The sequence below is a fragment of the Penicillium robsamsonii genome (genome assembly GCF_028829455.1).
Source record: "Penicillium robsamsonii strain IBT 29466 chromosome Unknown utg000005l_segment0_segment0, whole genome shotgun sequence".
NCBI lineage: Eukaryota > Fungi > Ascomycota > Eurotiomycetes > Eurotiales > Aspergillaceae > Penicillium > Penicillium robsamsonii.
Genome location: NW_026643223.1, coordinates 3,205,103 through 3,221,109, shown reverse-complemented (window position 1 = coordinate 3,221,109; position 16,007 = coordinate 3,205,103). Strand labels below are relative to the sequence as shown.

Here is a 16,007-nt window from a genome sequence, read left to right as displayed (position 1 = left end):
GGCCGGTGTTTATATCGAATAATTGATGATGATCAAGTTGGAATCGCACAAAGAATCAGAGTACACAGTGCTTGGAGTATAATCAACAAGTGCTCAAAACGAAGGACTGGAGTTAACGAAAGACTGTCGAACGACGAAAGAGTGAATGACGGACTGCTTGAGCCTGAAGGTGTGAAAGGAAGAAGAAGTGTCAGAGTGAGGGACCTGGGGGTTAGGCGCGCAGAGTATTGACTTGGCATTTTATTGTCCGTGGGTAGTCGCCAAGACGAATTATGGCACAGGTATTGGCCCATATTGAGGTCCAAGCGGATCTGCCCGGCAGACACGTTCAGGAACAGGGCCCCAGGGGTTCGAGGGCGTTCAAAGGTCTGAAAAAGGGGGCATTTAGCCATCATTTGCCATCAAGTCCGTCCGAGCTTGGCGGGGACAATAGGAGGAGCGCCTTAGTGGAAAGTTTTGGTGGAACTAGGCTGATCCGGGCCTAGGGGCCGAACCGACCCCTGGGTCAAATCCCCGTTTGGGAAGGTTGTTTGTTGCTCTTCATTAAGTCGGAGATGAAAGATCAGGTGAATAGAGATCACTTGATCTTTCAAGATGATATTAAAAAGTTCAACTGCTCCGGAATATACAGTGTATGCCTTTTTACTATTCAAAACATACATTGAGTGGTTGCCATTATCTCTTATTGTCGCCGTAATTTCCCCAGGTCAGCCACCGACCCCTGCCCAGCCTTAGCCTCCACGAGTTCAAATTACCGGTGAAAGAGCCCGTGCCTGAAAGCGCAACATGACGAATTAATCTTACGAACTTTTTTTTTCTTTCAAATAGTTTAATTTGTTTTTATCCACTTTCACCTGTAAACGTGTACCTTCAAATGTTGCTAGCCGAGAAATGCCGATTCTTGTTTTCCACGCTGAGAATGAAATGATATTCGCAGCCAATCCGATAAGATCCTAACCTCAATTTCTCATAAAATTAATAAGTTGAATTCGATCACCGAGTCCTTCCTGAGCATCCGAAGTGGTTAAGGGCCCCACATACAATCCCTATGACAAGCAGCATGCCGTTAAAACCCGCCATGATATAAAACGGTGTGCCCGATGATAGGATGTCAAAGAGTAGTCCGCCCACTTTGGTCAACAGCAAGATGCCTGCCCCACCATATAGTGAATAAACGCCTGCAATGGAACCCTTGAGGTGGGACAGATGCTCCAATCGCCGGTTGACAGACCCGGCAAGAAGAGATTGACCCTCGTCAGGCTCTACATCATTCTCGTCCACACGGCCACGTCGCTCCTCATATAATTTTCTTAGTGTTTCATTGTCGATGCTGACTCGCAGGATACCGTTGCTCAGCACTGCCAAGCTACAGACGATTGCACCAATCTGGCTGGTTCCAAGCAGAGCCATCACAACAAACACTCCCGGATTGCCATCGGGTCTTTCGAATAAAGGGGTTGGGAGTATGGCAAATATAATGTAACCGATGATTCCCACCAATGCCGCGAAAAGAAGTGGGAAATTATATCGTCGTGATTTGTCTGTCAGGTACCCAAATGCTGGAGCCGCAATCAATGCCACCAATTGGGACACCCCGGTCAGTATGGATGCGACGATGTATGCACGCGGGCATGCTTTCTTAATCTCCCCTAATCCCGATCCAGGAACTGGTTCATGTTCCTCGTCGCAGAGGCCCGATGTCCGATAGTAGTGATTAACAGCGAGGGGAATAAACAATGAAATCCCCACAGAAGAGGCTCGGGCCACGAAGCCTCCGGCGTAGCCTAGTCCAATGCTACGGTTTCGGAATCCCAGTGTAAGGGCAGTTGTCAACTGCTTCCAGTATGACAATCTTGGGCCATGGATGAATACATCATCGTCGTCTTCATCTTCATCGTCATCACACTGTTTCCACAGTACACTCCAACCTTTCTCTTTTTCTCCGGGAAGATCACGAAGGCCAATGAAGCATACAAGGCTGATAACAAGTGACACAGCAGCAACCAGATAATAGCTGCGCTGGATGGCCTGCGATGGCGACAATCCCATCTTCTCAAATCGGGCTGCAAGCGGCAGGAAAACAACCAGTGCCAAAAGTGCACCACAGCCAGCGCACATGCCAACATACCCGGAGAGTCGCGCAGACGGCGATGTGTTGGAACCTCCAATGTGTATGGAATGACCATTTCTGGCACGCTCTGGTGTGATAGTCAACTCTGAAGACACAGATGCGCGATATGCCTGAGCATTAAAGGCCGTGCCAGTGACAGTCGGCAAAACTGCAGTGACCATGGTCGAGACCGCTGAACCACCGACACTGAAAAGCAACCTTCCCAACAGAAGCTGGGGGTAGACGTTTGTGGCTTGCACAAAAACCACTAGTGCGAGTGCTACAATAGCATAGCCTGCAGTACAAACCTATCTAACGTCAATATCATTGAATGTTATTACTCCGGTATGAACGAGTAAAAAGCTTACATGGCGGACTCCGATTCGGTCCGAGAGAACTCCCCAAAGTGGGCAGGCAACCAGGGCAAGGAGTTCATCCGCGAATCCCAGAGTTCCCACTGCATCTCCCTCTCCATGCTGGAGCCCAATTAAATCTGTTACCACGAAGGAGATGGATGAATTGATGTAGACTAGGAAGGCGATGGAGAAGGGGCACACCGCCAAGAGATAGGTTAATGTTTGGCTGCGCGAGGCAGTAAATAATGCCGGTGGTGAAGCCATCACCGGATATGATTCATTGCTTTTAAATTGAAAGGATGAGTGCAGGATTCAGAGATGATGCTATCCCTTCGTTCGCAAATTGGGGAGAAAGTATGATTTGGACGGTGTCTCAATGGTTGCTCCTCCAAGGCGGACAATGTGGGACGTCACATGACGGAGATGATCAGATAACACCGAAGATCGACGGATATGTGCTGGCGTTTAAAGTAGGTCTAACGGATTGAATTCAATGAAAGCATAGTAGATTGTGCACGATTCATAAGTATTATGCTTTACCAGTGAAATCGACTCTCCCCATGTATTGTAGGCCGATATAGATCTGGGTGGCGGGCACGTGCTGCTAGCTGACGTAAGATGCGGAGAGGCGTCTACAGGTTATTCTGGAAAGCTGTCCAGATCAAGCTACTTACTCCTCCCAAGTAGACGGCGTTCACTTCGTTGCTCCGCCAAATGCTACCTTGAGACGCCCGCTTTTTTTGTCCTTTCTTCGGTCCATGACCTTCGGCTTGTCCGATTCAGTCGATAGCCATGAGACTGGCCGCGTATGCTGGGGTAAGTAGTACCGCAGTTGATGGGGGAGACACCCGCTAACCTTGGACCCCCGTTTACAGGCCTCGGTGGTCCTAGCCACTGGTGTGTTTCTAAAAGCTCTTCATCAGAGGTCCAATTTCTATTCGGCATGCGTCTATCTCTCTCAGAGTAGTGCGAATCTTATGGTAAGTTGTCCAGTTTGGGTTATCGCGCTTGGTCATCATAGTCCCTAACTCATGGTACCATCTCCAGATCCTCACGAATTTATGTCTTCTCGTCACCGGATTTGTACTATTTTGGCTCCAGCGAGTTCTTTACGGACCCTTGCGACCGATCGAGACTGAGCAACTATACGAGCGGGCCTGGTTCGCCGTCACAGAGACATGTCTGGCCATGACCATCTTCCGAGGCGAACTTGGAGGCTGGTTCCTGGTCATGTTCATTTCGCTGCTGGTCGGCAAGGTCTGGGGTTGGATTGGCGAAGGTCGCGTTGAGTTCTTGGAGCAACAGCCCCCCGCTAATCCTCGGTTGTTCCATACTCGGCTCGCGGTATCTCTCGTGCTGACGGTGTTATTTAACTCCTTCATGTTGCGGTACTGTGTGCAGACCGTAATTACGCAGGCACGGCCAGATATGATGGTCATGTTTGGATTCGAATTCGCCATCTTGACCATCCTCTCGGGCTCTACCCTCCTGCGATACGTGATCGCGTTGACCGAGATCTCCATAACCCGCCAACAAATAAAGGCCAAGGTGCAGGAACGTCGGGCAGAGATCCGTGTTGCGCGTCTCGAGGCGATTCGGGAGAATGCCCGCGCGGGAGCTACCTCTCCCCCTGACAATCTGCCTGATGAAAATGATATCAATGAGATGGAGATTGACGTGCCCGGGTGGGAAGAGAAAGGTCGTTGGGTCTTCTACTTGGATCTATTGACCGATTTGTTGAAACTTGTGATTTACCTGAGCTTCTTTAGTATCCTACTCACTTTCTATGGCCTCCCCATCCACATTCTGCGGGACGTTGTTGTGACCATCCGCTCGTTTGCCCGTCGCATTATGGACTTCATGCGTTACAGAAATGCGACAAGGGATATGCACCAGAGATATCCGGATGCAACGGCAGAGGAAGTCTCCCGGGAAGATGTCTGCATTATCTGCCGCGAGGAAATGATTCCAATCCAGCCGGCGCAACCGCAACCAGCGGCCAATCCTACTGGAGATCCTGCACCACAGCCGGCACCACAGCCGGCCACTGGAAGCCAGCGTGTTCCTGACCGTCTACGTCCAAAGAAGCTCCCATGTGGCCATATCTTGCACTTTTCGTGCCTTCGAAGCTGGCTTGAGAGGCAGCAAAACTGCCCGACATGCCGACGTCCTGTTGTAGCGCCCACGCGAACTGGAGGGGCTGCTGGAGTTGGAGGTAACAACGCACGCGGAGGTCAGAATGGCCTGCAGCCAGGCCAACAAGGCGCAGATGCACAACCACGTGCTCGGGTCTATCAGTTTGGGCCCTTCCGTGTCGGCTTTGGAGCTGTGCGTGGAGATTTATTCAACAATCTTCACCCACAGGGCGACCAAGGTCACGCGCCGCAGCCTGGGGCAAACCCGCCTGCAATTGCGCCTGGAGGACAAATTGGGTTTGGGTTCGGGTTCGGGCGCCGTCCCCAAGCCCCCGCCCCTGCTGTCGCCCCACAAGGTGCAGCTCCAGGGGGATCTATCGCTGCTGAAATCAATGATCAGTTGGTGCAGATCGAACAACGGCTCAATCATGAGATTGCCACTCTTCAAGCTGCCACGGAGCATTTAAACCACGTGCGCCAGCTTCGGGTGGAATTAGAGCGGTTGCTTGCTCAAGCAAGGATTGTTAACCAAGAAGCTGCCGGTCAACCAGGTGCCGGCCAAGCAGTCCCGCCTCCAAACGTGATCCCAGGATCCTCGGTCTTCGCCACGGGCCACCAATATGGCCCAGACCCAGGCAGTGATGTTCTAAACTCTGGAGACCCTCGTCTACCGGAAGGACTCACTCTTCCTCCTGGTTGGACCCTCCTACCTCTCCAGCGCGTGGACGATGGTGCCAATAGTGTGGCACAGACAGTACATCCCACGCCTACCAATACAGTGATATCCCCAGCTCCCCCAGCCATGGCCAGTGCTATAACTTCTCAGGTCCCCACATTCCCCGTGCCTGTTCAAGATCAAACGAGCGGAAATTTCGGGGTAAATGCACACGGCACCAGCAATGCTGAAACCACTGCCGTAAATGGGGCCTCCAGTCTACCGGTATTACAGCCCACGCCCACCGTCCCTTCGGCGGATAATCGAGCAGAGTCCCCATCTCAAGAATGGACCGACGTTGCCCCTAGAGGGTCATTTGAGGCTAAGCCATCTTCCTCCATTCCTACTACATGGGGTAGCAATGGGGAATTCACAAATAGTGCTTCTGGTCAAGCCGAGACTCCCGAGTCCGCATCCAACGGCAAACGCCGGGCTGCATCAGTTGAAGAAACGCCCGATGAAGAAGCTTGATCCTGTGCTCTTTCCGTAACCCCTGTGTATTTTTTTTTCTCCGGGTCTGCTCAGCCCTTTCTGTTCCCCAGTTCTTTACACCAGCGTTTCTGCATGGCGTTGTTCGCGAGCAAAAGATCATACCCAGATTTCTTTTCACGATTTTTATACCACGGTTGAATCTCATGGTATCTCCTCTCAATGATTCTTTTCAAATGAAAATGTGTATATGCAATGTAAAGCTCAATTAGGAAAGTCCTAATGTAGAGACAACGTATGAGGGTGTGGCTTGTGGCAGCAGAGACAGGCCGCGTGGCTGAACCTTGGAACTTTTGTGGAGAGATCATCTTCCCGCGTTGGTCAGACGATTTCAAATGACGCATAATATTTTATAATATTTGCAATTCTTCATTCGAACTGATATTTACCACATCCATTGATCAACGTTTCTTACATATATTGTATATGAAGTTCACCCACATAGCTATGTAACATCGCATTGAAAGAAGCTTCGTCATGGCGGCATAGCCCCGGCTCCACTTGCATCTGATTTGTCCCTCCCCCAGGGTCACCCTAGTCCCTTGAATCTAGATCGGGTTTCTTCTCCTTCATCCCCCTTACACTCGCGGAGCAATGACATCCTGAACTATGTAAGTCGGTTACCCTCAATTGCTCCATTCCAATGCTTCTGCGCCTTGCGATCTCCCGCAGTCTCACCCCTGTGCACTCGACACAGTGGTATACAGTGTGACATTACAGCTAACCAGCATCTCGTGCAACAGATATTGATCCCGTGTACGATTGTCCAATCCTCCGTCCATGCTTCTCCCACGCCGAGCGGTCATCTTCCTCGGCGTCTGCTTCTTCCTCGTCTTGCTCCTCACATCCCGGAGCCTCTCACGACCATGGCGTGACGTACCCCAAGTCATCGGCCTAGGTGACCTGGTCTCCTCACCATCCAATATAACAGGAGCCTGGAATACCACCTACGGGCACACAAACAACAACCTCTATGCCCCGCCGCCGGACTTCATCCCCGGCACCTCTAAGCCCCCGGGCTACAAATTCTCCAAGACCCTGGTCGTGACCCGGACCAAGGGGGAGGACACGAGCTGGATCGCCCAGGAACTGCCAGATTGGAACCACGCCATCTACGTCGCAGACGACCCCACAGCGCCACTCCACCCGCCCAAGAACAAAGGTCACGAGGTCATGATCTACCTCACCTACCTCGTTGACCACTATGACAAGCTCCCAGACGTGGCGGTGTTTATGCACTCGCACCAATTCGCCTGGCACAACGATAATCTGTTCGCCGGAGATGCGGCGCAGCTGCTCCGCCGCCTCAATTTGAACCGTGTCATCCGCGAGGGCTACATGAATACTCGCTGCGGGTTCGGCCCGGGCTGCCCAGCCTGGATGCATCCCGGCGCGGTCGAAGAAGATGAGTCGAAGCAGGAGGAGATCATGCTTGCCCGCGCGTGGGGGGAGCTATTCCCCGACCAGCCGATCCCGTCTGTCCTGGCGCAGCCGTGCTGTGCCCAGTTCGCCCTATCTCGCGATCGTATTCGCTCCATTCCGCGGGCCCGGTTTGTTTTCTATCGCGATTGGCTGTTGTCAACTGATCTGAGTGATTATATCGCTGGTCGCATCTGGGAGTATCTGTGGCAGTTTATCTTCACCGGGGAGGCTGTTCTGTGCGTTGATGAAAATGTGTGTCTTTGTGACGGGTACGGTTTCTGTTTTGGCGGAAACGAGGAATTCAATGCTTACCGAGAAACTGAATCTAAAAAGAATGAGATTCAGCAGGAATTCGATAATTGGATGTGGTTGTCTGACGGCATTGGCTTTGATGACTCTGTTGGATCGGATGTCATTGAGAATGAGGGAGGCAATGTCCTTTGGAACCAACTTCAGGAGAAGCAGCAGGAGGTCGTTGAGATTCTGACTGCTGCTATGGAGCGGGGGAAGAACCCCAGGTACCGTGCCCAGGAGGCCGGTCGTGCTTGGAAAGAGGGTGATGGGTTCTAAGCTGTCTTGACTGGATCAAGTGCTGCTTTCTCTCACTCAGCTTTTTGCCCTGTCACTGCAAAAGTTTATGTGGGCCAATGATGTATATGCCATCTATTTGCAATTTTCTTGCACGTGGCCTGCTTTGGGGCACATTTTTCTCATCTATCAACACCCACTGTTTCAATTGACAGCGACATTTATCCTGCCATGGTTACTTGCACTGTTTTCGAGGTTTTACTATTTTGTCACTGATTTCTTGATTTGGATGTACTTATAGAGTGTTTTTTCCTTTTGCACTTGGGCTTCTTATAATACGGCTATATTAAAAATGGAAATGGATAGAAAGATGATCAAGCACTTCATATTCTCAAATTCGAGTCAGAGCTGTAATATATAACTTGTATAAAAAGATGCTACTACAATGGTCGATGTACGCTGACCAGAAAAAGTATAGTCACGTGATAGCCTCGAAGATTTCAGTTTGCATTGTCTGTTGTTCCTTCAAACTGCACAAACATCATTCCAACCGTCGCGCCTCTTATCAGCCAACTCGAACTAAAGCTTTCGAAGCTTTTTTTTATTATTTTACCTTGGCCTTGTTTCTATCGTGACGCGCTTCTCACCCTCTTGGGTGTGGCGCGCTGGGACACCTCTGTCTGTCTAAGTTGCATTACCAATGGGTGAAACTATTCATTAGGCTCTCTATAACAACTGGATAAGAGCTATAACTTGAAAGACATATCCTTCTGGAAATATATTGGGGGTCTTGAGCGCAGTTTGATTCTTCGCGCAATTCGCTGTTGTCACGCAAAATTCTCTGCCACTCTTTTTTTATCTCGATCCTCACGACTTTCCGACACTATCAGCTTATCGAACCGGGTGTCTACGCGCACCTAGCCCTCAATCGACACCATGAGCTCTTCCACCAACCAACATATCCCCACAACCTCCCCTGACCTCCCTTCCCAGCAGACTACGACTGCCCCGCACCTTGACCCGAACGCGCAACTGGCCAACAGCGCATATGCACCCAATGACAACCAGCTCGCGGGATTAGTCGAGGCAGCCACCGCCGCCGCAGACCAAGATGTTTCGCAATGGGCGGCAGCCGCTGCAGTCGCTGCAGCAGCCGGTGCAGCCGGCCACCACCACCAGATGGATTCATACACAGACATCGATCTCTCCGAGAACGGGTTCGGCGACGCGAACTTCGGAACTGGCATGAGCAGCGGAAGACACATGAGAGTACCCAGTCACACCGACCATCCCCAGTCCTCGGGGCTCACACGGACGGCAACTAAAAAGCGCAAGCGAAATGACGATAACCTTGACCCGGCCTTGGCTGGTGCGGGTCTCTCCGCGCAGCACCAGTCGCATTCCGCACAGCAAACACCCCATGGCTATACCGGAGACGGTATGGACATTCGCCCCGAGCAGCAGCAGTCCCTGTCGGATGCTCGTGCGGTGGGTATCCATTCTGCGGCGGCGCTGTTCCGCCAGCCTTCTGGCAATAAGAAGTACACACGGCCTCCCATCTCGAAGATGTTTTCGTCTCTTGAGATCTCACCGGAGAACTTTTTGCATCTCCAGGCTGCTGCGAAGAATTACATGCTAGACGATGAACACCCTGAAAGACGGGATTGTGTCGGTCAACGTGGGAAGGGAGATACGGAAATGGTCAAGCTTCGCCTTTGGAATTGTGTTCGTCAGTTCCTCGAAGCCGAGGGAAATGGTGAACGGTTTTTTGGAGAGAATGTCGTCAATGAAGGCATGGGCCCGAGATCTTACATCTGGCCGCGTGACCAACACAAGATCATCTCATTGGTCATTCCTTTGCTCAGACGGATGGTCACTAACGAAAGACAACGCCAATACGCAATCGAGACCCGCAAAGGAGGTGGTACTGAAGAACGCCGTCGCCGTAAAACGGAAGATTACTCGAATTTGAATAGCCCGCGATTCTCTCCAGAACAGCATCTTCAAATGCAAAATCAGACGTCCCATCGCGATGATCTGTCGCAGTCAATGCCCCCTCCTCCACCGCCAATGCAGCAATCAGCAATGGATCCGGCCCAGCCTGTGGAAGTCGGTCTGACAGACCTCTTTTTAGACGGATACACAGTCGACTGGGAAGAGATCGCCCGATGCTATGATACATATAACCAGAGCTACGAGCTCGATAACCTATGGTCTCTCTCCGGTCTCCAGCAACCCGATTGGCGTGGAGTCGTCGCCGCAGTCGACAGCCATTACCAAGTCATCCACAATGGAGATTACGACTGCGCACCGGTTTGCGAAGATGCAAACATCAATCGCATCATCCACGCAGACACCACCTCAGGTCTCCAATGGCGCATTGGCGGATCCCGCAACCTCCCAGCCCGAGACGAATTGTAAGCCATTCATCCTTTCCAAACACATGTGGAATACCAACTAACAAATCTACAGCGCAAGCAGTATCACCCGCGACGTGTCTCGCATTATCCGCGAGAACATTGCCGCCCGACACGGTCAACCTGCTCAAACCCCTGACCCTCACTTCCACCAACCCTTTACTCCTCTCTCTGAATCAACGCCGGCGAACACAACCACCTCCTCTCACAACCAAGGCCAAACCTCCCTTCGCGTCAATATCCTGCAGAACGGAAAGCGCATCCTCCCCAAATTCGATCTGTCGGCAGGCCAATGTCCCAACATTGACACGGTCAAGCAGGCGATTCTTCGTCGATACCCGGGTCAAATTCCCGGTTTACCGGCGTTCCAGGGCACTGGGCATGAAGCTCGCGAATCTGCTGTTGTTGATGGGTGGAAGGTCAAGGTCTGGTTATCGGATGGGCTACTACATGTTCAGAACCAGAAAGATTGGGCTATTGCGGTTCTTTCGGCTGATGCTGTTGACTGGATGGATGGGGAGTTGAAGGTTCTTGTTGAAGTTGGTGAAGGGGATGGACAGTAGACTTATTTTGTATTATTTTTTTTCTCACTCCTATATCCCTGTTATTTCCATGTTGGATAATTTGTATCATTATACCCTCAATTTAAAGGCTTCAATTTACTACTTGAATATGTCTGTATAACGTACATAGATGTATGTCAGTCAACATAACCTTCCAAGGTTGCAGGTAAGAATTATAAAAGAGTGGGGGTAAATAATTAAAGTGGATCGCGCTAGTCCTAATTGGGAACAATATCATCCTATAAGTATAACAATCAGAGCAGACACCTCAATGCCTCGCCCCAGGTAGCCCAGTGGGAACCGCTTAGGACCCTACGCCCAGTAATTTTCCGTTTTGGCGGACTTTGTACCCGTGTAGGGAGCCGGAGACCTGAGGTTCAACCCTCGCCTTTGAACTTGATCAACTTAAAGGCGACACACGACTTCACGGCTTCTTCCCGTGGTCAGGGTGCATGTAAGTCATTGGCCGATGTGACCGCCAATCACACCCCGTCGGCAGCAGAGTGCCCAGGTTGTAGAGGCGCCCCTCTTTAGGGCCTTTCTTTTTGTTTCTTTTGATGTTGGTGTATTCACTTGGTGATTGGTGTTTCTGGCGGTTTGTTTGGGGATATGCACCATTCTACCTACGCCTCCCCTTTTATTCATCTAAATTTAGTCATTTCTCTGATATCTTTCTTCCTTTATTCCTTTTGGTTTGATAAATCCTTTTTCTTGTTTCTTGTTTGAGGATATTCAACTCCCACACTTGAATTTCGACTCCCGAACTCCTAGCATGATGACTTGAGAAATATACCAGACTGTCAGCAAATAATGCCTTATCTAGCAAGACCTAAACAGTCGAGATCCTCCCTCGTGGTAATACGGAGGTGGTATATATTTTAGCGTTACCAATATATCTTGAATATTCAAAATAAATTTACTCTAAGGCACATCCTTGTCACAAGATGTTAAACAGCCCATCAAAAGTAAAACATGTTTTCCAAGGAGAGCGTAAAAGACAAAGATTCTATGCCCATTATCCATTCAACCAAGTTCAAAGCATGTTCGACTTTACAAGTCTACCATAAGACCAATTATGAAAGTCTCCACAAAGTAAAATCTTAAAAGTTTATATTGTAATCGAAAATATGCAAAAAGGAATCCCATGCCTCATAATACAGGGTGAAAAGGTAATGATGAGCAGGGCCTGGAATCATGCACATTTCGAATGCGTCTTACCAAAACACCGACAAAATAACAACCGCTCTATACGCCGCAATGCACACAAAAGCTAAGAGAACCGGTCCCACTGTGAGCTCATTTGTTGTGTACAAGCAAAGTACGGAGAGAATCCCAATGGTCCGAGTCACCGTAACTGTGGTTGAGATGAAGGTTAGCATCGAGAAAGCAACTCCGAACTTCCAAATCGCAGGAAATGAGGCGAAAATATGTATAAAGGGGATCAAAACATACATATACACCATGCTACTCCGCAGACTCGATGCCAGCGTCTCCGGGTGCCACCGGAAAATATACATGACCATCGCCCAGGTCATACTGGCGAAAACGGGGTAGGCATTATTCGTGATCTTGGTGCGTGCATCAGATGTGATGAGGGAGGAGAGGGGGTGCATGTTGGGTTCGACGGCAAGCTTGGCGAGAGCAAGCATCACACGTGCGAAAACATAAATAACGATCTAGATTCGAGTAAGCTTTGCAGAAAAGCAAGAGTATACTGGGGAATCCAAGTTCGAGTCGTTTCCACAGGGAAATTTTCAAATCACATACCTGCTGGCTAATACTGCCCGGCTGTCGTCCGAAAACTGCATACCCGCCCAGCAGGCCTGCAAAGAAAGTATCATATCGGCCCTCTTTCCCGGCGCCACCTGGTATATTCCGGAGAAGGATCATCGAGGCCTTGTAGATAATGGCGAATACGGAGAGGTTCCGCGCATGCTGGCGGGTTGCTTTCAAAACGAGTTTTGTCTTTTCGCGTATTCTGTATAACAAAGCGATCAGTTTCGTTCAGCGAAGAGGTAAGGTCGAGCGAGCGGAGTGACATACGTTCCAGATCTAAACAGAAATATCATTCTAGAAGCAGACGATATCGGTCAGCTGTGCCTTGTAGCGGGGGTTCCGGCTGTCTGAAGTCCAACATACACCAGCGCATGTGGGAAGCGGACTTTCGATCCGTAGACGATTCCATTGCGTGCACCCTTCACTAATGATAGCAGCGGCGCCAGTTCTGGTTTGAGGACGAGCGCATCGAGTTGGGACTGTGGAAGAACCTGTCAATACTGTTGTTGTGATCGAAAGCGCTGCGGAACTCACGAGCAGTGTATCCATGGCGTCTCTGGGCCTCGGTAAGAGGTCGGACTCGTTTTGGGTTGGTTATAGGGGCGATGAACAACGAGAAGAGACCAGGAGACCGTCACAAATCATGAGGAGGAAGCAAAGTAAAAATAAACGTTACCTGCGGCTGGAGATGTTGGGGGAGGGGGACGGCACTTTATCGGCTCCCGCATCGAGAAGGGCCTCGGCATGTGAGAATCCAGCCGACGTCATGGTCACGTGGCTGTATATAAGAGCTTGGCGATGATACGGGCATTTATTCTTTGAGTCTAGTGTAAAGTACTGGATGGAGGAAATATCTCTATTAGATGTAGAGGGTTTAAAATAACTTTTCATATGCCTAAGACTGCTCATACAGGCGTAGAAAACGAAATCCCGTCCGGCCCAAACTCCTTAGCAAAAGAAATCATGCAAATCGATCGATCTTAGTTCTTCCGTGCCTTCTTGTGAGTCTCCTTCTCCTCAACCTCCTCATCAGAAGAGATAATATCCTCCTCCATCATATCGGCAGATGGCTCCTCCTCCTCATCCGATGATTCCATACCCGCCCGACGCTTGAGACCCTTCATCTTACGGGTCTGCATGTCAGACAGATCCTGCTTGCCAAGGTGAACACGACCGATCTTGTCACCCATAGAGTCCATGGTGATGTTCTTCTTGGTTCGGGCTTCCTCGTTGGGACGCTTGCCCTGCTTCATGGCCTCCTTCTGTACCTCAGGAGCAGCCTGGCGTGTGCGACCGACCTTGAAGTCGAACTTGGGACCAACCTCCTGCAACTCCACGCGAGGCAGCTTGTGACCACTGCGCTTGGTGATGACTCTGTACCAACGCATGTGGATGACGGGGGAGAGACCATCCTGGGGCTCCTCCGCACCAACCATCATCACGTACTGCAGGCCCTCGACGTCGACCTGGGTCGTCTCTTCGCCCCTGAACATGTCGAGAAGAGTGCTCTTGAGAATAGTGTGCGCAGTGGATGTAGGATCGTCCCAAGGGCTACCAGAGAACATCATCATAGGTCGCAGGCCGAGACCGACATCCATGACAAGTTCGTTGATAGGCGGGATGACCTCGCCATCTCTGGGGGGAAGAAGCATTAGCTCGACGAGATCGAGCAACTCTGAGTTGTAAATCCGAGCCAATGTAACGCAGTTGGGTCGCTTCTTGTTGTGGCTTCCGAATGCTACGAGTCCACACTCGTTCTTGTTGGCCAAGAATTCCAGACTCTCAGAGTTCTCATATGGGTGCAAGTTCTCGTTCTTCTTGTGGAAAAGAATGGTGTAGGGCTTCGTCAAGGCGTGGAATGTCTTCAACACGGTGTCGAGTGCTTGAGGGCATTTTGCGCCGTGGAAAATCAGGGTCTTCTTGGGGGGTTCGATGAGTTGCGGCTCGCGCGCTTTCAGGATACGCGCAGTGCGCGGGTTCTTGGCTTTTCTGGAGGGCAGGGTATTAGACTAGGATGACTATCTTGATGAATTGCCATAACTTACACTTCTCTCAACATTTTGTAGTGAATGATCGGCAGAATGGCTTGGGGTAAAAATATCGAATGAGCGGAAAAGTTTTGGGTTGCTGATGGCTTGGCACTCTTATCGATAAGCAAGGTACGGGTGTGGTCACGTGCTTAAATATCAAATCTTGTCTGATTGGCCACTTCATACTACATCCACCTACATTCTACATTCTACACAAAACGTGTATCTATCTCATAATCAATTATCTCAAATAAATTACGGTGTCACCAATTTCAAACCTCAATAAATATAAATTATGACTACAAAGAACTATAAGCTCTATCAGCTTTCAATATTGTGTGCGATACTTCCTAATTCGATCATTCGGACTTACGATGACCTAGGGACCAAAATGATAAAGCATACCGGGAAGATTCTCGACACTTCAGTCGATATCAATACTGTCATTAATGCTGTTGGATGCAATGTGATTCGTCCGTTATCAGACCCCATCCTTGATTCCGAAACCAGCTCCAGCGGCAATCTGACCTTGACAACAATAAAACGCCTACCGTAGCACATTAACGCTCTGAACCCGTTAAATCTTCTATTTCCCGTTATCAACTCTTATTTGATACTCAGTCACTACTTTTCCCGGAAGACACTCGAAAGAAGCCCGTTCCATTCAACTTTCGAAGAGGTGAAACAACATACGCCCATATTTTGGAATTCTCTAAGCAACAAGTGTCTCTATCCAAGGTCTTTCATGACGTGCAATAAATCTAATATCGAGATTAGAGAGTCGACTGTCCGGCACAGATTGATAGCAGCAAATCCCCCAGCAATAAGCAAAAGCTACCGAAAGAGATGATCTGTTCGGTGTAGCTATTAAACTCTAGGCTCATAACATACTACTAATTAGTATAATAGCCCGTGTGATTTACACTAGACAACAGTGTGTAATTTGGGCAGATTATTTTGTTTCCCTTCGTGCCCACCCAGTGCGCTGACTCGGAGCCTGTCTTTAGCTGTGGTGATAGAAGGTACGAAGAATAACGGCCCGCTATTGAAACGATGGCGTTAATTATTTTGAATAGATGATATCTCATGACGAGAAATTGTCGTCAAATCCTTCCAAGCGGATAGCATAATGCCCAGCAAAGCTCGTTCACCACTTCCCACCCACGCGTTATAATTCTGAATGCCATCGATGCAGGAATCTGAGATATGGAGGCTGGTGATCTTTGCAATGACAGTTCCCCCACGGTGGATGGTCACAACAACCTCGCCAGAAGGGCCGCTGTATGAGGCTTCGCCATGGTGAATACCAATGTTGTTTTCGGGGCCCTTGATCCATGTAGTAGACATTGCAGCACCACCAACGTGACAGACACGTCAGCCGCCATGGTGAGAAGAGCAGAAAAGAACACCTTGTCTACAGCGGCCATTCTGGCGAGATTGTTGTGACCATCCACCGTGGTGGAACT

The 16,007-nt window shown here is 49.8% G+C and overlaps 7 protein-coding genes across 7 annotated transcripts; 3 read left to right on the top strand and 4 right to left on the bottom strand.

Annotated features, from left to right (window-relative positions):
• Positions 1 to 993: 993 nt before the first annotated feature.
• N7447_009243 (putative MFS transporter) lies at positions 994 to 2,730 on the bottom strand (the record flags this gene model as incomplete). The annotated part of the gene is made up of 2 exons (XM_057233505.1): positions 994 to 2,418; positions 2,479 to 2,730. 2 exons carry the CDS (start codon positions 2,728 to 2,730, stop codon positions 994 to 996), a joined length of 1,677 nt encoding a protein of 558 aa, XP_057083047.1.
• A 528-nt stretch (positions 2,731 to 3,258) lies between these two features.
• hrdA (E3 ubiquitin-protein ligase HRD1) lies at positions 3,259 to 5,787 on the top strand (the record flags this gene model as incomplete). The annotated part of the gene is made up of 3 exons (XM_057233504.1): positions 3,259 to 3,282; positions 3,342 to 3,446; positions 3,514 to 5,787. The coding sequence occupies 3 exons, from the start codon at positions 3,259 to 3,261 to the stop codon at positions 5,785 to 5,787; spliced, it is 2,403 nt and encodes an 800-aa protein (XP_057083046.1).
• A 798-nt stretch (positions 5,788 to 6,585) lies between these two features.
• N7447_009241 (DUF3431 domain-containing protein) lies at positions 6,586 to 7,797 on the top strand (the record flags this gene model as incomplete). The annotated part of the gene is made up of 1 exon (XM_057233503.1): positions 6,586 to 7,797. The coding sequence occupies one exon, from the start codon at positions 6,586 to 6,588 to the stop codon at positions 7,795 to 7,797; it is 1,212 nt and encodes a 403-aa protein (XP_057083045.1).
• An 894-nt stretch (positions 7,798 to 8,691) lies between these two features.
• Positions 8,692 to 10,735, top strand: N7447_009240 (uncharacterized protein; the record flags this gene model as incomplete). Its single annotated transcript, XM_057233502.1, has 2 exons — positions 8,692 to 10,172; positions 10,228 to 10,735. 2 exons carry the CDS (start codon positions 8,692 to 8,694, stop codon positions 10,733 to 10,735), a joined length of 1,989 nt encoding a protein of 662 aa, XP_057083044.1.
• A 1,296-nt stretch (positions 10,736 to 12,031) lies between these two features.
• Positions 12,032 to 13,060, bottom strand: N7447_009239 (Tim17/Tim22/Tim23/Pmp24 family protein; the record flags this gene model as incomplete). The annotated part of the gene is made up of 6 exons (XM_057233501.1): positions 12,032 to 12,089; positions 12,188 to 12,411; positions 12,503 to 12,713; positions 12,779 to 12,787; positions 12,875 to 12,990; positions 13,046 to 13,060. The coding sequence occupies 6 exons, from the start codon at positions 13,058 to 13,060 to the stop codon at positions 12,032 to 12,034; spliced, it is 633 nt and encodes a 210-aa protein (XP_057083043.1).
• Positions 13,061 to 13,491: 431 nt separating this feature from the next.
• Positions 13,492 to 14,687, bottom strand: N7447_009238 (rRNA-binding ribosome biosynthesis protein RPF2; the record flags this gene model as incomplete). Its single annotated transcript, XM_057233500.1, has 2 exons — positions 13,492 to 14,500; positions 14,557 to 14,687. Coding segments are annotated over 2 exons (1,140 nt in total), but the record flags the coding sequence as incomplete, so codon positions are not given.
• A 913-nt stretch (positions 14,688 to 15,600) lies between these two features.
• Positions 15,601 to 15,888, bottom strand: N7447_009237 (uncharacterized protein; the record flags this gene model as incomplete). The annotated part of the gene is made up of 1 exon (XM_057233499.1): positions 15,601 to 15,888. The coding sequence occupies one exon, from the start codon at positions 15,886 to 15,888 to the stop codon at positions 15,601 to 15,603; it is 288 nt and encodes a 95-aa protein (XP_057083041.1).
• Between the last annotated feature and the right edge of the window lie 119 nt (positions 15,889 to 16,007).